The sequence below is a fragment of the Equus przewalskii genome, chromosome 6 (genome assembly GCF_037783145.1).
Source record: "Equus przewalskii isolate Varuska chromosome 6, EquPr2, whole genome shotgun sequence".
NCBI classification, from domain to species: Eukaryota; Metazoa; Chordata; class Mammalia; order Perissodactyla; family Equidae; genus Equus; species Equus przewalskii.
In genome coordinates, this window is record NC_091836.1 from 17882980 (window position 1) to 17903552 (window position 20573).

The 20573-nt window shown below is 37.0% G+C and overlaps 1 protein-coding gene across 5 annotated transcripts in view; it reads left to right on the top strand.

Moving 5' to 3' along the window:
* Positions 1–20573, top strand: part of ATM (ATM serine/threonine kinase) — a 115813-nt gene that overhangs the window by 88316 nt on the left and 6924 nt on the right. For 4 of the 5 annotated variants that reach the window (XM_070624831.1, XM_070624833.1, XM_070624832.1 and 1 more), the window contains exons 52-62: positions 54–163; positions 500–658; positions 1090–1228; positions 2214–2296; positions 3679–3819; positions 4595–4711; positions 10948–11097; positions 13486–13651; positions 15037–15123; positions 18030–18144; positions 19362–19425. In XM_070624831.1, coding sequence (XP_070480932.1) covers positions 54–163; positions 500–658; positions 1090–1228; positions 2214–2296; positions 3679–3819; positions 4595–4711; positions 10948–11097; positions 13486–13651; positions 15037–15123; positions 18030–18144; positions 19362–19425 — 1331 coding nt within the window. Of the gene's footprint in view, positions 1–49; positions 164–499; positions 659–1089; positions 1229–2213; positions 2297–3678; positions 3820–4594; positions 4712–10947; positions 11098–13485; positions 13652–15036; positions 15124–18029; positions 18145–19361; positions 19426–20573 lie in introns of all 5 variants that reach the window. The other variant, XM_008535501.2, reaches the window with a different exon arrangement.

The following is a 20573-nucleotide window of genomic DNA, read 5'->3' on the forward strand; positions in this document are numbered from 1 at the left end:
GACTATTTGAAATGCATTGTTTCTTAATTTTGTTTCTTTTTAATAATAGAGAGATGGAATAAAGATTCCATCGTATAAATTTTTGCCTCTTATGTACCAATTGGCTGCTAGAATGGGGACCAAGATGATGGGAGGCCTAGGATTTCATGAAGTCCTCAATAACGTAAGTAAACCTGAAAAACAAACACTGCTACTGCTTTTTGTTTATATTATGTACTACATAAAGTATAAACTACTGTTCCACTCCAAAAATGGAAATACAAAAAGATTTTAGTTATATTTATTGGGCCATATAAGGGCAGGAATAAAGATTTCCTTTGTTCTCCTCTCACTCTCTCATTCTCCATGTCCCTCTGTCTCTCACACACATCCACACACTCTACCCACTGCAGTATCTAGTACGGTAACGCATATCTTAATGTTAAGCAAAATGAAAGATTGTGGATTTTCTATGTTTTGTTTGTTTGCATAAAGCTAATAGGTCTTCATTTTCTGACAGCTCATCTCTAGAATTTCAATGGATCACCCCCATCATACTTTGTTTATTATACTTGCATTAGCAAATGCAAACAAAGATGAATTTTTGACCAAACCAGAGGCAGCAAGAAGGAGTAGAATAACTAAAAGTGCACCTAAACAAAGCTCTCAGCTTGATGAGGTATTTGGATTAAACATACATACCTTTTTAAATTGTGGTATTTATTTTTCCCAGAATATTCTTTTCTTAAGTCTCAGGGATTCTAAGTAAGTTTGTAAATTTGTAAATCCTTTGTTATGGTGCCACCTAAAATTGGCTCAGAATTCCTGAATTTCTTAAAGCATTGGCGATACCAATAATATTTCACTTTTTTTCCTCACAGCAGTGAGCAAAGAAAAAATAGATTTTGAAAGGCACCCGAGTCATTTCTCTTGAGATTATTATACCTTTGATGTATTTCATTCATAAGGTGACTGTTGTGTTTGTATCTGAGAGATTATAGTCCTTCCATTGTCTAGATATGTGTATAAATTCTTTTTCCTTTGTTTTTATAACTGAAAAGTTTCTGTTGGGTATTTCCTTATGTGATATTGTTTGTTTTTTAATAACAGGATCGAACTGAGGCTGCAAACAAAATAATACATACTATCAGGAGTAGAAGACCTCAGATGATCAGAAGTGTTGAGGCGCTTTGTGATGCTTATATTATATTAGCAAACTTAGATGCCACTCATTGGAGGACTCAGAGACGTATGTGTTTGAAAGAATGAGTGTTGCTTTCTTGCTATGTTCTTCTCTGTAGGGGTCTATTAATTATAGAGCCTAATATGTAAATGTGTTTAAAATCACAAATACGGTAATTGCAAATATGAAGGTCCTGATGGTTACAGTTAATACATGATTCAAAACTTAATTTTTATCTCATAGCTTTACCACACTCCTGTCATTTTTTTCACTTAATATCTTTTAGCGGAATTGATTAATAGGTGACTGCACTGAATTAATTATTTGATTGCTCTGAGTAATCTGGTACAAATTTGTTGCAGAGAATTGCATAGAGGCCAAGTTCATTAAAATAACTGAATAACTGAGAATTTTCAAAGTTGACGTTTTTTAAAATGATATTGGTTATTCACTGTACCCTAGGACTTAGAAATGAAAAGGCCTTATCATTTCCTCCGTAAGTGTTAGAATGCCTCGCATGTAATCCATCGTTCTTCTTATGTCTCTTCAAATAATTATAAGCTGCTGTAATACTTGGTTATGTGCGTACACTTATGAGTATCTCTCTCCTCATTCTTTAGTAATCAGAATTGTCTTCACATTTAAATTGTTACTTTTATATAAGAATGAGACTTCTTCTAGTGTTCCTTTAAGCAAAAAAAAATATATTGTGAGGTCCTTTAGTTACATTTAATAGTAATATCTATGTGCTGTGCAAACTGTTACATAGTTATCTTAAGATGCTCAGCCTGGCCCCTCACGTGGAATCCGGTCTAATTACCAATGCCAAGTAACCTGCAAATTTGTTTGTAAGCCATGTTATCCATTGCTATGCTCTGAGCCCGAGTTACATTGTGTCCCAAGCTCTTGGATCTTCATTTCTAAATCAGGGCCTAAACCACAGATTCACCACAGGTTGGAGTCTATGGCATCTGCTGAATTCTCCTGCTTTACCTTGAGTGTTGTTCCCCAGTTTGCAGTGGTCACTAAAGCCTCTTTATTTTATATACAGAAGGCATAAATATTCCAGCAGACCAGCCAATTACTAAACTTCAGAACTTAGAAGATGTTGTTGTCCCTACTATGGAAATTAAGGTAATTTGCCATTAACTGTTTTGATTTTTTATTAAACTAAATTCCTCTTTATTAGGTTAAACCATTTGAAATAACCTTTTTTTAATAGGTCAAAATTTGGTTAAATATTGGCAGTTTCATTTGTTTCATCCTGTAGTTTTCTTCTTTGATTCTCTGCCCAAGCCTTAAAATCCTTAAAGCCCTCTCCTGTTTTCTTTTCTTTTGCCTTCAGTTTTACACCCCGCATCTGTCTTATGAAGCAAGTCTGGAGAACAGACTGGTGGTTACCAGAGAGGGGAGAGGTTGTGGGGGAGCAGGCAAAATGAGTGAAGGGAATTAAGGGATACAAACTTCCAGTTATAAAATTAGTGTCCTGGGGGTGTAATGTACAGCATAGGGAATATGGACAATAATAATATAACTTTACATGGTGACAGATGGTAACTAGACTGATTGTGGTGATCATTTCATAATGTATATAAATGTCGAATGACTATGATGTACACCTGAAACTAATAGGATATTGTATGTCAGTTATACTTCAACTGAAAAAAAAAGGTCTATAGTCTGTTATCTTCATTGGCCAGAAGAAGGAGAGAGCCCATGTGCTTATGCCAAGATTAATTTTTAACTTGGCAGGAAAGTTCCTAATTGCTTTATATTAGTTTTAAAAATTCTGTATGCATTAGAATGTATTGACTGATTTTACAGTATTAAATTGACTGTAATATAAGCATGATACTTTTAGCTATGTCATAAAGATCTTTTATTGCCAAAAGTACCATTTGGGCAAGGATATATGTAATAATAATAAAGTTTATAGTTTAGAAATGATCATTTTAACTACATTGTAAATCTCTCCTTTGAGTTTACAGTTTAGTGCTTAGAATCCCTAGTTATTTGATCTGAAATGTAGTTGCATCATGTGGATTAACTCATATCTTTCCAGCCATACCAGCAAAGTTCTTTAGCTATTTCCTAGAAATGCCAGATTTAGCAGTTACAAAACAGAAAACTCTCCACCTTTTCTAAAATTTACCTAATCATGTTCTTGTGAGGAGTTTATTTCTCAGATGACTTAACATATACAATTCCATGGTAAGACCTGAATCCTGGTTTTTCAATAGTTTTTCAGTGGTATTATTTCAGTGGTATTGGTACTTTGCATGCCCTGCTTTAATTAAGAGATATTTAGGAAGGTGAATTGTGTTTATGTCACTTTTTTAAACCTTCCCAATGTCAAATCTTCTTTCGTTTAAACAGAAAGTAAAGTTATAGCTCCACTTCTTAACCAACAGTACATTGTCATTCATTCCTCTGTTTAATATTAAAATTGTTATTTACACTTTATTTAAATGCAAATAGTGTATCTGACCTATTATCATATTGATACTTTTTCTTAGGTGGACCCCACAGGAGAATATGAAAATCTGGTGACTATACAATCATTTAAAGCAGAATTTCGTTTAGCAGGAGGTCTCAATTTACCAAAAATAATAGATTGTTTGGGCTCTGATGGCAAAGAAAGGAGACAGCTTGTCAAGGTGAGACTTCCCTTCTCTGGTGTGGTTCTTAGTGGGTCAATGAAAGCAAGTCAAAGAAAAACTATAGTTGATATTTTCTTCCTGCTTTATTTGGGTCTTTGTTTTTATTCTGAATAATTACAAGTGAGGAAAACTTATAGAGTAGAAATAATTATTTTCTAGAAGCAGAATGCTTTTCCTCATTTTTCTGTATCTTTGAAAAACCATCATTACAAAAATTGAAAGAAGTAAAAGAATAATTTTAACGTACAGACATGATGAGGCTAGTAATCAGCTTGCTTGTCATAGAAAAAACTATTTTGTTAGTTGTTGCATATTTTCTCAAATAGTTCAAGTTGGAGGCCCTTGCTCCAGTATCCTGAGTTTGGCACTCTGCTAAGTGCTGTTAAATGGACCAGAAAGGGATCAGCATTCCCGTTGTAGTCTGCTCAAAAGCTCTTTGGGCCTCGCTGGGTTTGGTGGAGAGAGAGTAGTGCTGCACCACCCAGGGATTTTGCAGTGGCCCTCAGGTAGAGGAGTTCCAGTTAACCTAATTACAAAATCAGCTAGGAGAGACTTCTTGTTTCTAAATTGTTCTGCCTACATGGTGTTATAGCTTATTCTAAATGAAAGAATAGCATTGGGTCTTGATTACTTTAAGCGACTGTTAGGAGGAGCACAGATGCTCGGATTGATTTCTGAGTGCCCTTTCCCTGTTTTCAGATGATTCTTCGTGTGATTGTATAATAAAGAAAATGACCTGTGCTTAGTTATTTGTGTTTTGATTATTCTGAAGGGCCGTGATGACCTGAGACAAGATGCTGTCATGCAGCAGGTTTTCCAGATGTGCAATACATTACTGCAGAGAAACACTGAAACCAGGAAGAGGAAATTGACCATCTGCACATATAAGGTGACTAGTTTTTACTTCTGCTGCTTCACCAGGAACATAGAAAAGATGCTGTTCTTCAGACCAGGGGTCTGCAAATGTTTTCTGTCAAGGACCAGGTAGTAAACATCTGAGACTTTGTGGGCCACATAAGGTTTCTGTCACATATTCTTTATTTTTTCTTTACAGCTCTTTAAACTGAAAAACCATTCTTAGCTCACAGGCTGTATATAAACTGTTTGGGGCTGGGTTTGGTCCAAACACCATAGATTGCCAGTCTCTCCTTTAGCCAAATTGTTTTTTATTTTCTTTTTTTAAAAGTACCCATTAGGGGCTGGCCCCGTGGCCGAGTGGTTAAGTTAGCACGCTCTGCTGCAGGCGGCCCAGTGTTTCATTGGTTCGAATCCTGGGCACGGACATGGCACTGCTCATCAAACCACGCTGAGGCAGCGTCCCACATGCCACAACTAGAAGGACACACAACGAAGAATATACAACTATGTACTAGGGGGCTTTGGGGAGAAAAAGGAAAAAAATAAAATCTTGAAAAAAAAAGTTAAAAAGTGCTCATTAATGTTAACTGCAGTTAGGTGTTTCTTGTAATCAAAAAAGTATTTTTTCTTATCTTTGAGCATGTGCCCTATTTCTGGTATAAAAGTACTTTTAAGAAGAAAAGTAGTGTTAAGAAGGAAGTTTTGATTCAGTGAAGAATTTAGCACATAAAATAGGCTTTTAAAAATGTTAATTTGTTGGTTTTTGACTACAGAATGCATTTGCATGTTTCAAAAATCCAACAATAGGAAAAGGTATAAAAAGAGAAGCCTTCTCTCACCTTGTCCCTCTCAGCCTCATCCCCCCACCCCTATGAGTGCCGTTTTCATTTGTTTCGAGTGTTACGCAAATGGAATATATTTTCCTATTTCTCCCCTTTCTTAGAGAAAAGAAAACATATGTATCTTTTTTTAACTCAACAATATTTTATAGAGATCTTTCATTTTTTAATAGGGGCTTTGTATGTTTGTACATAGTTATACAAATTCTTACTGTGTAAAATGGGCATTTGGGTTTATAGTCTTTTGCTATTGCCAACAATGTGTTGCAATGGACGACCTTGGACATACATGTGCAGGTGAATTTGTGGGATAGATTTCCAGAAGTTGGATTGATGTGTCAGAGGATATATGTACCTATAATTAGGTCGATATTGTCAGATTAGTCTTAATGGAGGGATGTACCAGTTTGCATTTCCTCCAGCAGTTTGCCTGAGAAGACAATTCTGAAGTTACATTATTCTGTTAATCATCTTTGGCTGTTAAATTGAATGCTCATTTGGCATGTTTACGTTTTTAAAAATAACAATAGGAGCCGGCTCCATGGCCGAGTGGTTGAGGTTGCGCGCTCCGCTGCGGCGGCCCAGGGTTCAGATCCTGGGCGCGGACGTGGCACCGCTCGTCAGGCCCACGTTGAGGTGGCATCCCATATCCCACAACTAGAAGGACCTGCAACTAAGATATGTACCGGGGTGTGGGGGGGTTGGGAAATAAAGCAGGAAAAATAAAAAAAGGAAGATTGGCAACAGTTGTTAGCCCAGGTGCCAATCTTTAAAAAATAAATAAATAAATAAAATACAATAAACCTTCATTTTGAAGGGCCTGCTTCCTGTAGGAGTGTTCTTTTTGGTTTCATTCCTGTATCTCACGTTTGCCCTTTATTCTTCTATCACTGTTGTAACAAGGCTTATTTGTTTATTCATTGTTCCTTTTTCTATGAAGATGTAAATAAGAAAGTGTATGGATAATTTATTGTGTAGTAGAGAAGCAATCCTTCAGTCTCTTAGGGTAGTCCAAATCTGTTTCTTATACCCACAAAATGGTACCTACCCACAAGTGTTTCTTTTCTCTAGCAAGCTAACTCTCTTTAACTTGGCAGTATCCTAACTATCAACTAAAACTAGTTTAAAAATATAATTGAAAAAAGTCCTTTTCACAGAAATAAAAAGCATATAAGTTGAATAAACTGCCCAAGAGTAATGTTAACAAGAAACAGGAAAAAAATTACAAAAATAATAAGAAAGAGTAAAGAAAAACTAGGATAAGATGGAGGTACCATGTCTTAAACAGGAAGACAATGGAAAATGTCAGCTCATTTCAAATTAATGCATAGATAATGAAATTCCAATCAAATTTTTTGTAACTCGGAAAATGATTTAAAAGTTTATCTTGAAAAATATATTGGTGAGAATGACTAAAATGTCTTTGAATAAAAGAAATAGATGAGAGTGGACTTTATCTAGTCATACCAAATCAAATGGTAAAGCTTTAGTAATGAAGATGGTGTGGTTTGTGGCATAAGAATAGATTCATGAGACAGAATAAGTAGCCTTAAAACAGATGTTTATGAATACATTTATTGTAAGAAATTAGTATATAGCTATGACTTTTTAAAAATTCCCGAATAAGCCTAAAAATGCTATTATCTCTGGGTAATAGCTGCTTTATTATATATCTCAAGTTCTTCACAATGAGCATTTTTTATTATAAAAATAATTGTTAAACTAAAAATCCCAAATAGGGGAATGGGAAAAAAGAAATTAGATCTCCCTCCAAAATTCTGATTGAGTCAGGCTATTATAATTGAAAACAGAATTAATTTTGAGCTTTTTAACTGCCTTCAGAAACAGAAATATAAAACTCATTAGTTGGGCAGAATGGGGATCGGGAAAGCATATTATTTATTAAGAAAAGCACACTTCTTAGCCTTCAAGTGTGTGAGAAATTTGTCACATGGAACTTCATAGGCTATTAACTAATATAATTGATGCTTCCCAGTTGCAGTTTAAAAAAACCTAGTTAGGGGCCGGCCCAATGGCACAGCAGTTAAGTTCACACGTTCCGCTTCAGCGGCCCAAGGTTCACGGGTTCGGATCCCAGGTGTGGACATGGCACCGCTTGGCAAGCCATGCTATGGTAGGTGTCCCACATATAAAGTAGAGGAAGATGGGAACGGATGTGAGCTCAGGAGCAGTCTTCCTCAGAAAAAAGAGGAGGATTGGCAGCAGATGTTAGCTCAGGGCTAATCTTCCTCAAAAAAAGTTTTAAAAAACTAGTCAGTCTTCAATGACAAAAGATAAAGATCTGTGAAATCTGTTCTTTAGAGGGACTTCTTTGATATGGTTTAGATCAGTGCTACTCAAACTGCACAGTCATCATAATCACTTGGAGGGTTTGTTAAAACACAGATTGCTGAGCCCCATTCTCATAATTTCTAATTCTAGGATAGGGCCTGAGAATATACATTTCTAGCAAGATACCAAGTGATGCTGATGCTTCCGTGGTTCAGGGACCACACTTTGGGACCTACCAGTCTAGTTACTTTGCTGTATTGATGTAGCTCAATTGTAGGACAAAGTTGACGAGCTGTTAGCTGTCTCCTATCTGGCAAATACTTTAATAATTGTTAAGAAATTCTTAGAGGGCAGCTATTCTATAATGTGAACGAAAGGAAATTTTTATGCTCTAAGTGCCAGGCTTTTAGATAGCAAAGCTGATGACTGAAGAATTGAGTTATAATGGGTTATAAAAAGTATGGGCTATAGGAGCAACTCCTGATTTTCTCAGAAAGCAGCTAAGGTTTCCTAGCAGATACACAGTTGAGCCTCCAAAGTTCATTGCTATGAAGCATGAAAGAGAGAAATCCTCGATCTAGAATATTTTGAAGGCAGAAATTACTAAACTTCCATCTCTACCTTAGGACTTGAATTTTAATTTCTAATTTTTGTGCAGAACAATTTTATCAATTAAATAATTGAGTTATTTAATGCTATACATCTAAATATTAAAGTATGACCTCTAAACATGAGAGTTTAGGTTTAACTTTATTGCTTAGAATTACAATACTGGGCCAATAGATTTATGTTATTTTGAGATTATTCCAAGAATGTGAAAGTTGTGTCATCAATATGTTGAGCTAGTTGTTCTTGACTTTAGTTAAGGTTCCTAGAGGTATTAACTGTATGTAGGGAAGCAGTCTACCTAGTCCAGGTTTTCTGTGGAGTCATTCCCAATGCTGGCATTCAGGCTTCCTGTGATCATTGTGTCAACAAGAGGTTTCATTGAGTACCTGGAACTAGCTCTTGGTACCCAAATCTCAAGTGTCAATATGCAACCTCAAAAGGAGAGACCTGCATATTGAGGCATGCCAGAAATCTCTTGTCAGAATCAGAGGGAGATGAAGGAAGACAAAGTTCTTACTGTATATGCTGGCACTCAGACATAGCACTCTGACAACCAGAATCAGTGTGCCTGGCCTAATTTTTCTCTACTAAAACTACATCTTTCCAAAGTAAATTGAACAGCAAGCCTAAAGTCTTAGATGTGAGAGGACTCATTTTTTAAAATGCAAGTCTCTTATAAACAATATTTAAGTGCTGAAAGAAGCTTTCTGCTTAACTCTTCATCATGCCTTATGCCAATAAATAATTTTTCTTCTTTGTGATCTATGTTTCAGAGCATCCTCCTCAGGGTTCTGGGAGAGAAGCCATGATGTCCTAAGGCATTCACTTTGCATAATGAATTGATTGCATTTCTCTGTATCTGGGATGGTAGTAGCTATGTACCTTGGGAGAATTTAGAAAATAGTCATCACTCATTGTTGTGATACCCACACAAAATACCCAGATACCAGCTGAAATAGGCTATTCCAGAGAATCGTAGAACCAGAGAAAATACTGCCATTTACCTTTTGAAACTTAAATTCAACTGTTTTTCCATTAGCCAACATCACAGTTAAACTCTGGAATGAAATAGAAAAAAAAGTCAACCTGTTCTTTCTAGATCAGTTTCTTAAAAAATGACAAGAGTTTGATTTTTTCCCCATAACTAGATATTGATAGAATGTAATCAGTGGAAAAGGGACCTCAGGTGGAATGTACTAGGAGGCAAGAATGTTAATGTGATCAAACATTATAGGAGGAAGGCGTTTAGAGGTACTTAGGCAGGAAGGGAAATCAGTAGGAAGGGCTGTGAGATCCATTCATTCATTTGTTCAATAAATGTTTATTTACACTTCTAGCATTGTGTTAGATACTCTGCTAAGTGCTGGGGATATAAAAGGAATAAAACATAGCCCTAGGTCTATAAATTGGTACAACCACTTTGGATAGTTATTTGACAATATCTGGTTAACTAAATTGAAGATGGACATCTCCTAAGCTATTCAATTCCTAGGTATATACCCTAGAGAAACTGAAATATGTTCACCAGTTGACTCGTTTATTGCAGCAGTGTTTCAGGAAAATCTGGAAACAATGTAAATGTTAATCAGTATGCAGATTGGTTAATTGTGGTATATTTATACAGTAAGAAGTTGTTAAAACAAGTAACTTAGAGTTAAATGTACTAACACAGCTAAAGGTAAAACAGTGTTGAGTGAGAAAAAAGCAAATTGCAGAAGCATACATATAGTATAATACTCTTAATTTAAAGCTTACAACTATTTGTGTATGTATAGCTTTGAAATAAAAATATGTAAATTCTTTTTGTACCAAAAAATACATAAACAATGATAAGTTCGCAGTCATCTCCATGGAAGGAGGGGCGTGGAATCAGTGAGGGGTACAAGGGGAGCTTTGTCTTTCCCAGCAGATATGAGAAAATCTTAGATTTGTTAAAGCTGTTTACTCAGTAAAAGGCTGTTTGTTTATATCATTTTCTACATTTTATGTATGTTTATAATGTCATAATTTTTTATCTTCCCAGTACAATTGCTCATAATATGTTTAGGAAAACATTTCCTCTTGGTGAAGCTAACAAGACTATAAAGCAAGAATGCATATACTTTCAGTTATTAAGGTATACTAAAATTGAGACTACATTCAATAATTTCCAAGGTGAAATATTTCAGATTTGTTTGATAGTAAAAGTATGAGGAAAACATTTCATGCCTCTACTGCATGGACCAAGCTAACTATGGCCCAGTCACAGACATTGAAGAGTGTCATTAACAGGACTGATCTCTCAGGGAATCATGGAGATTGAGAGTTGGGCAGGTTCTCAGAAGTTTAAGCAGCAGGCTAGAAAATCATATTCTTTGAGCTTAAGTTTATTTTTAGTTGCTTTCCTCCAAGGAGCTTTGTCTCCCCTGGACAGAGAACTAGTAATACAACTTGACAAAATGCTTCACCCTGACTCTGATAGTTGAATGATCATCACATGCTCTTTAATACCCTCCAGAGTTAAAATGTATTTAATCTGTAACTTCAGGTGGTTCCCCTCTCTCAGCGAAGTGGTGTTCTTGAGTGGTGCACAGGAACGGTCCCTATTGGTGAATTTCTTGTTAACAACGAGAATGGTGCCCATAAAAGATACAGGCCAGAGGATTTCAGTGCCCTTCAATGCCAAAAGAAAATGATGGTGAGTGACCCTCTAAGGTATAAGTTATTGCAAGATTATTTAATATCTTATTAAAGCTGGCAGTTATCAAATATTACAGACACAAAGTTTTGATTTCATCAGGTGACTGTTAATGATACTAAATAAAAGAAAGTAAGCTGATCAGAATGAAAGTGTATATGTGAGTGAAAAGGGAAGGTTTTTAAACTACGTAAAGTGTCAACCCTTGTCCGATGAGAAATTTATCATCATTCATTGTATGCTAATGTGCTTCCAGTTTAGGGTAAGCTAATTCTTAACAAAACAAAACACTAAATAAAACAAAAAAACAGATTATGAAATACTTTTTATATGAAACTAATATAGAGACCTTCTAAGACACTCGCCACATCACACTGACCATCTGGTCTGCCAGTCAGCAGCGTTTATTGAATGCCTTCTCCACACCAGGTACTATGCTGAGACTTCACAAATATTATGACTGTCATCATTGTACTTATCCCATTTTAAGATGAGGAGAAGTTCAGAGAATTTAACTTGCCCAAGGTCAATAAGCTAATAAATGCTGGAGCAGGGATTTGAACTTTGTCCAACTCTAAAATCCATTTATTCGTCCTTTTATTGTGCTTTCTTATTATATGTTTTTTAAAATGTGTGGTAAAGTGCTATAAAGCATTGTGATGGAAAGCTGTTCAGGGTACGGAGGGTCCAGTGTAGGCACAGAGGAGGAAGTGGTTAGTTCTACCCGGGACAGGGAGGAGTGGAGAGAATCAGATTCAGGAAAAGCTTCATAGAGGAGATGATGTTTGAGCTGAGTTTTTCCAAGCAGAGGGAGCCTACAAGCAAAAAGAGGAGGCATGAACAGGTAGTTAAAGACAGCATAGGGGCGGGCCCCCGTGGCCGAGTGGTTAAGTTGATGCGCCCTGCTTCGGCAGCCCAGGGTTTCATTGGTTCAGATCCTGGGCACGGACATGGCACCGCTCACCAAGCCACACTGAGGCAGCGTCCCACATGCCACAACTAGAAGGACCCACAACTAAAAATAGACAACTAGGGGCTGGCCCCGTGGCCGAGTGGTTAAGTTCGTGTGCTCCACTGCAGGCGGCCCAGTGTTTCGTTGGTTCCAAGCCTGGGCGCAGACATGGCACTGCTCATCAAACCACGCTGAGGCAGCATCCCACATGCCACAACTAGAAGGACCCACAACGAAGAATATACAACTATGTACTGGGGGGCTTTGGGGAGAAAAAAGGAAAAAATAAAATCTTTAAAAATATACAACTACATACCAGGGGGCTTTGAGGGGAAAAAGGAAAAAATAAAATCTTAAAAAAAGACTAAGACTAAGCATAGGCTTAGTCTTTGAGGGGGAATAGATAGAGGAGATCGGAGCAGTAGTCATTAGTAAAAAATTGAGGGTTGCTTTATGAAATAATAAGAAATTTGGCAAGAGGGAGCCCTTGAGGATGGTACTATCAGATTTGCATTTTAGAAAGATAAGTCTGACAGCACTGTGGGTTATATTTTTGAGAAAGCCGACTAGAGGCATGAGACAGGTCTGAATCAAGACTAATAACAGTAGGAATGGAGCATAGTGGGTACATTTGAGACATATTAAGGAGGCAGAAGTGATAGGATTTGGTTGCTGATTAGCAGTGGAGTTGGGGAGAAAGAGTAATCAGTGGTGCCCAGTTTTCTGGTCGGGATGATAGGGTGGATGGTGAGGCTATTTACTTTGTCAAAAAACAGAGGAAGTGGTGAGGTTTGCCAAAGACGAGAAGGTGGATCAGTTCAGATTTGGAAGTAATTCAGGTGAAGATGTTGAGCGGGCAGTTGGAGAAGCACATCATGCTGGAACTTGATAAAGATACCTGGGCCAAAGACACAGATTTAGGAGTCATTAACACACACATGAGAGTTGAGCCCATTGAAGTAGATAAGCTTTGCTTCAGGAAAGTATTATATAGTGAGAAGATGTTAGAGGACAGAGCAGAGATGTGTCAGCTGCTTTGTCATCGATCAGTGTTTCTTCCATTTTTTCTCCTTCTCTCTGTTTCATATCACGTTGTGATACCACTTAAGACTATCTGGAGCCACCTTTATCATTTTTGCATTTACTTCCACATAGATTACAGAATCATTCAAATTAGATGAATTAAAACAAATGAACAGTCACTGTTGGTGTGCCTCCTTCCCCTCAGATTAAAATGAAAACCCTAAAGAAATTATAACTTATTAATTGCTTCCTTGACCGGACTGTTAGGTTCTTGTGGGCAGAGATAATATCTTGTTTATCTTTTTATTGTCTCTATATCTATCATACTATTTTCCATATAGAAGCTCTTAGTAGATGTTATGTAAATAAGTTGAACACGATATTAAAATAATTTTATGTTTGATCTGTTAAAGGATGTGCAAAAGAAGTCTTTTGAAGAGAAGTATGCAACCTTCATGGATATTTGCCAAAATTTTCAACCAGTTTTCCGTTACTTCTGCATGGAAAAATTCTTGGACCCAGCTGTTTGGTTTGAGAAACGATTGGCTTATACTCGCAGTGTGGCTACTTCTTCTATTGGTAATTTCCGTATACATTTTAGTAGATTCAGCACCTCCTACATTCTGAGTTACGGGGGATGATGCTGGTGATGGTGCTTGTCAACCAGACCATCTTCATCATTAGATCATTGTGTTTCTTGTTTATCCTGTTTCTTAGCTTCTAATTGTAGCTCTTCTTACCTCTTGCAGGAGAGAATTCTCCTGTCCCAAGGATAGACTGGTTATTCTTTGTTTAATGGTGAATCTGGCTTATTTTCTCTCCCTTCAATTTATTATTTTCTGAGGTTTCTTTGGAAAGTAATAAAACCTGTGATAATTCCATTTAAGTTATTTCCTTTAATTATTGTTGTTCTTTTACACAGAACCTCTATACCATAATATTATCACCCAATAATTGATTCTGTTTAATATTTTGTTTTTGGAATAGAAATCATGGTATGTATTTAAATATTCAGCGTACAACGTATATTTTGACTTTGTTTTTTTAATTTCTAAGAGATTAGAAAAGCTAGATAGGGCAATTAACAAAATCCTAGAGTATGAGAACTAACAGGAATATCAGAGATCTTTTAATGTATTGGTTTTTAACTAAGGACCATTCCCTCCATCACTTAGGTACCATACCCTAGGAAGGCAGGGTATGTATGTTTTGAAAAAATTGTAGGTAATTATGAAACCCTTTTCTTCTCCATATTGAAATCAATAATCTGACTCTGTCTGATTCAGTAATCTAGATTCAATCTCAATCTGATTTAGTTAAAAACAAGAAAATAGGCCCAATTAATGACAGAGCTAGCCAGGCACCCAGGCATCCTGACTCCCTATTCAGTATTTTTTCTATAACACGACATAGTGCCTTTCATTAGGCTAAAAGCATTTTAAGACATGTCATCATCTGTCTTAAAAATAGAAATGTAGTTTTTCCTGGATATATACCTGATGAAATGAATTAATGATTAATTTCTGTTAAATATAATTCATCAAGCAAAAGAAAGTTTCATTGAAGAACGAAGAATTTTCCCAAAGTCTTCTTGATTTAAAAGTATATTTAATAAATATTTGAGTGCATATAATGCTCTGCCTTGGCCCTGGTAAATAATGAGTCTCAACTTTAACCACACTAATTTTTGAAGTACTAATATTTTTAAATGTATGCTTATTAGTAAAGGGGAAGCATTTTTAGCAAATCATCTAGGATTTGTAAAATGCAGTATAAATGAAAATAGCTGGCAAGATTTGACTGAAACTCAAAATGGCCAGTTATGTACATAATTTCCTTTAAGTAGGCTAAAAAGCCTAAGCTACTTAAAAATTATGTAGAATAAGTGGTATTAGTTGAAATTGTGGCTAAATGTGTTATAGAAATAGATGATATCAGTGATTTCAGGTCGTTTTTTTCCTCAGTTGGTTACATACTTGGACTTGGTGATAGACATGTACAGAATATCTTGATAAACGAGCAGTCAGCAGAACTTGTACATATAGATTTAGGTAAGTAATAAAAGATATGTATGTATCTTTATTCTGTTTAATAAATATTTGGTAGGGCTGGCCCTGTTGCCGAGTGGTTGGGTGTGTGTGCTCCGCTTTGGCAGCCCAGGGTTTCGCCGGTTTGGATCCTGGTCATGGACATGGCACTGCTCATCAAGCCATGCTGAGGTAGTGTCCCACATGCCACAACTAGAAGCACCCACAACTAAAAATATACAACTATGTACCAGGGGGCTTTGGGGAGAAAAAGGAAAAATAAAATCTTTAAAAAATAATAATAAATATTTGGTCACCAAGAAATGTTGTTTGCCTACCAGGATATTATAAGTATGAGGGAGACAGATAAAGCAGTAAGTATTGTTTTAAAAAAAGCATGAACACCGTGATGTTGGAGGGAGTAGCTAACTCTGCCTAAGATAATGAATGAGACTTACTAGGTGACATTTAAGCCAAGTCTTAAAGAAAGAAAGGAAGGATAATCTAGACAGAAGATAGAGCAGATATGAAAGGAGGAATAATGAAGATGTAGCATGTTATAGGAATGGTGAGACATTAAATGTGGCTGGAGTGAAGTTTGTATGTAGTTAAGTAGCTTGAGAGGTAGATTGGTACTAGACTATAAAAAGCCAGGCTAGGAAGTTTCAACTTTAATCTGTTAAATAATGGGAAACAAATGAAGATATATTTAAGTAGGACGTGATCATATTTGATTATTGGAAATATGATTTGGGGAGGAGTGTTGACAGCAGGAAGACAAGTTAGGGGTTATTATAATAGTTTAGACAAGAGAGGATGAAGATTTGGACTACAGTTGTAGAGACCAGGAGATAGGATTTGGGGGACATTTTTGTGTAACCTGTACCAGTGATATTCGATGTGCAAACAGTGGGAGAGGCGACTCCAGGATGACTGAAATTCCTAGCTAAGGAACACAGCTGGTTGTATAAAGAATAAAAAAGCAATAAGTTTAGTTTTACGCATTGTTTTGAGGTAGTAATGGTATTTCCAGGTGGAATAGACAGTTTAATATATAGGAGAGCAAAGAAGTTGAGTAAAATGACAGAGATGTAAAACTTTCAGCAAATAAATTTCAGTTGAAGTCATCGGACTGGAGAAGGTTCTCATCTTATACATCATCCTTGATAAAGAGGACTAAGGATGGCATCTAAGAAGTGCCAGCACTGAAAAGGCTGATCAGAAAAACAATTGAGAAATAACCAACAAGTCACGGAACTAGGAGGTAGGGATACCTTAGAATATAAGGGAGGCAAAGTTTTCATGAAGGAAGGTGGCCAAGTGTGGAACCTAGTCTTCTAACTGCCAGTTAGCAGTAACAAGGCAGCGACTCCCAAAGCCAGCAGAAAGAGAAGTTTACATAAGATCCAGATCTCATAACATAATGTCCAAAAGGTCCAGATTTCGATTAAAAATCATTTGTCAACCAGGAAAATCTCTATTTGAATGAAAAACGACAATCAAAAGATGTCAACACTGAGATGACCAACATGTTAGAATTATCTGATAAAGATTTTAAAGGAGCCATCATAAAAATGCTTCAAGGAGAAATTACAAATATACTTGAAACAAATGAAAATATAGTAAGTCTTAGCACAGAAATAATCTCAGCATAGAAATAGAAGATATAAAAGAGAACCACATGAAAATCTTAGAAAAATACAGTAATTAAAATTTAAAAACTCAGTCAGTAGACTCAATGGCAGAATGAGGGGACAGAAGAAAGAATCAGTGATACATGAAGACAGAATAGGAGAAATTACCAAATCTGAACAACAGAGGAAAAAATCATGAGAAAATCTTGAGCAACTAGGGCCAGAGAGTGCTTAGACTTGACACCAAAAGTGCGGTCCATAAGAACTCTCAAAACTCAACAGTGGGGCGAAAAAAATACAGAAACACTCCAGTTATTAAATGGACAAAAGGCATGAACAAACATTTCACTGAAGAAGATAAATGGGTAGCAAATAAACACACAAAAAGATGTTCACCTGTACTACAATGTTTATAACAGCTTTATTCGTAATAGCTCCAAACTGGAAACAGTCCAGATGTCCTTTAAATGGACAAATGCTTAAACAAACTGGTACATCCATACCATGGAATACTACTCAGCAATAAAAGGGAACAAAATATTGATGTACACAATTTGAACAGTTCTCCAGAGAATATGTTGAGTGAAAAAAGTTAATGCCAAAGGTTACATATTGTTTGAGTCTATTTATATAACATGGTTGACAAAATTATAAAAGTGGAGAACAGATGAGTGATTGCTGCAAGGATGGAGGGCAGGGGTAGGCCATGGGCGAGAAGTAGGTGTGGCTGTAAAGGGGCAGCATGAGAGATCCGTGTGATGGGAATATTCTGTATCTTGACTGTATCAATGTCAGTATTCTGGTTGTGATATTGTACTATAGTTTTGCAAGATGGTACCATCAGGGGAAGATAAATAAAAGGTATTTGGAAACATCTTTGTGTGTTATATCTTAGAACTGCATGTGAATCTATAATTATCTCAAAAAGTGTCATCTAATAAAAAATTTTTAAATATATATAACTGTAATATATGTATATTTAAATAAATATAAATTGGTATATATACATTCTGCATTTTAAATTCTACCTGTAACTATTTCATTTAAAAAAATCAGCCTTTAATCTAGATTTCTCTAATTACATCAAGAAGTAGTTATGTTCTTTTAATTTGTCTCCCAGACAGTGGTGGAGGTGAGGAAAGCAGGCAGAGCAGAAACAGAATAAACTGCTGTGTGTCCTAGTACTGACAGAATATAGGTGACATTACTTGGTGCCTCTGCGAAGTTCAAGTGCCAGTTGGGAAGAGAGTGAGTGAGCTGTGGAACCTCCTAACCTTGCTGTATTTTTTACTTTAGGAGTTGCTTTTGAACAGGGTAAAATCCTTCCTACTCCTGAAACAGTTCCTTTTCGACTCACCAGAGATATTGTGGATGGGATGGGCATTACTGGTGTTGAAGGTGTCTTCAGAAGGTAAGTGATGTAAGGTAGAGCAGATGATTTTTGGTGTCAAAATTATTTGGATTATTGATTTCCATAGCTCATAAAATTCATTTCTAGAATATATCCCAGTGCTTTACCAGTACTAAGGAAAAGACCCTGGGTGAAAACAGTAATTAATAGTTTCCTCTCCCTGCAGACCACCTGGGACCTCACCCCATATAACATGCATACTGTCCCTCCTCACCTCCTCTGGAAGCAGCCTGCATGTACCTTTAATGCCTCTGCCCAGCAGTAAACTCTTTGTTTACTGATCAGAACTCCTATGGGCGCTCATTGTTGGACATGGACCCATAAACTATCCTAAAGGAGCTTATGGTCTAGGACCAGTGCCTGTTAAAAGAACCTTGCAGTTCCCTGTAGTTTTCTCAGCATAGGTCTATGTACTCAACTTGTAATGAGGCAGATTCTAGTCAAAGTAAATTAATAATTATCGCAATAATCAACCAAAAGAAATATTTCATGGTAGTAGTGTGTTCTTCTTACAAATGCTAAACTTTTATTCATATATATATTTGTATTCATTTCAGAAATATCTATTGAAAACCTACTCTGCCAAATACTGTGCTCTTTGAGAGATTAATTTGGGAATTAACAAGAATAGTCTCAGCATACTACACATGAATATATATATAGTAGTTCCCCCTTAACCGCGAGGGGTATGTTCCAAGACCCCTAGTGGATGCCTGAAATGGCAGATAGTGCTGAAAACCTGTATATACTATGTTTTTTCCTATACATACATACCTATGATAAAGTTTAATTTATAAATTAGGCACAGCAAGAAATTAATGGCACTTTGGGGCTATTATTAAGTAAAACAGGGGTTACTTGAACACAAGCACTGTGATACCGGGACAGTCGATTGGATAACCAAGATGGCTACTAAGTGACTAATGGGTGGGTAGGCTACATAGAATGGATATGCTGGACAAAGGGGTGATGCATGTCTCAGGCAGGATGGAGCAGGACAGTATGAGATTTCATCAGGCTACTCAGAACAAAGTGCAATTTAAAACTTAAAAATTGTTTATTTCTTGAATTTTCCATTTAATATTTTTGGACCACAGTTGACTGTGGGTAACTGAAACTATGGAAAGCAAAACCACAGATAAAGGGGGACAACTGTGGATAAAGGTATATTAAAACGTTGGTGTGTAACAAAATCCACGTTTATAATGTGTTTGTAGATGCTGTGAGAAAACCATGGAGGTTATGAGAAACTCTCAGGAAACCCTGTTAACCATTGTAGAGGTAAAGTATATTATAAGGAAATCTTTATTTCTTTACCTGATAGACGATGTACCTTGCTAGGAAGTCACTGACTGGAGGATCAGTGCCTTGTTAGAATGTGGGGGGATGATGCTGGGCAGCAGCAGGAGGAGGTTGCGCACATCAGCAAACAGTGGTTAGATGTGCCTCCAGTTCCTTCACATTTCTTGGAATGTTACAGCGTCAGAAGTAATCTGTACTATTTAACACAGAAATCAGCACTTTGACATGTTAGCTATCTCAGATGGTATTAATTGTTTTCAGAATAATTTCCATTGGAGTTTTAAGAGAAATCAATAAATTATATCTTTTTCCCCTGCCCAGGTTCAGAACCATTTAGTCAGACAGATGGAAATCACATGTCAGCGCTGTTAGTGGAGGAACATGGCTGAGGAGTGAGAGCCAAACTGGCTTGCTGCTGGTGCTCCCTCGGTGCCTCTCTGCTGTCTGAACCTTGGGACAACCCACCAAGAGGGGGTTTGGGCCTGCAGAACATACACACTTAATCAGGATCACTGCCTCATGTTGAGCAGGGCAGAAAGGGAAGGAAGTCAAGCAAATTTCTGGTGCTTCTGACGTTATCTGACATCAGACAAGAGTTGTATACCTAAGGCAATCATTCACCACCGTGGTAAAGCATGTGTGGGGCAGGAGATCAGGGTGTGTCCCCCACAGGGAAACAGGGGAGGTAGAGTACAGGCATGCCTCCCTTATGTTCTCCAGCTTTTTGTTCTTTTTTTCTTTTGAGGAAGATTAGCCCTGAACTAACTGCTGCCAATCCTTCTCTTTTTTCTGAGCAAGACTGGCCCTGAGCTCACATCTGTGCCCCTCTTCCCCTACTTTATATGTGGGACGCCTAGTGGGATGTCTACCACAGCATGGCTTGCCAAGCGGTGCCCTGTCTGCACCTGGGATCCGAACTGGCGAACCCCAGGCCGCCGAAGCAGAACGTGTGCACTTAACTGCTGCGCCACTGGCCCAGCCCAGCTTTTTGTTCTTTAACCGGGGGGTGCTGGATCTGGCTGCACTTTAGTACCACCTGTACTGCTTTTAAAAGTGCTGACCAGATTCAACCCAAACTTCTATGGATGTGGCAAGAACATTTGTTACCTTTTAAAATCTCTTCTGTG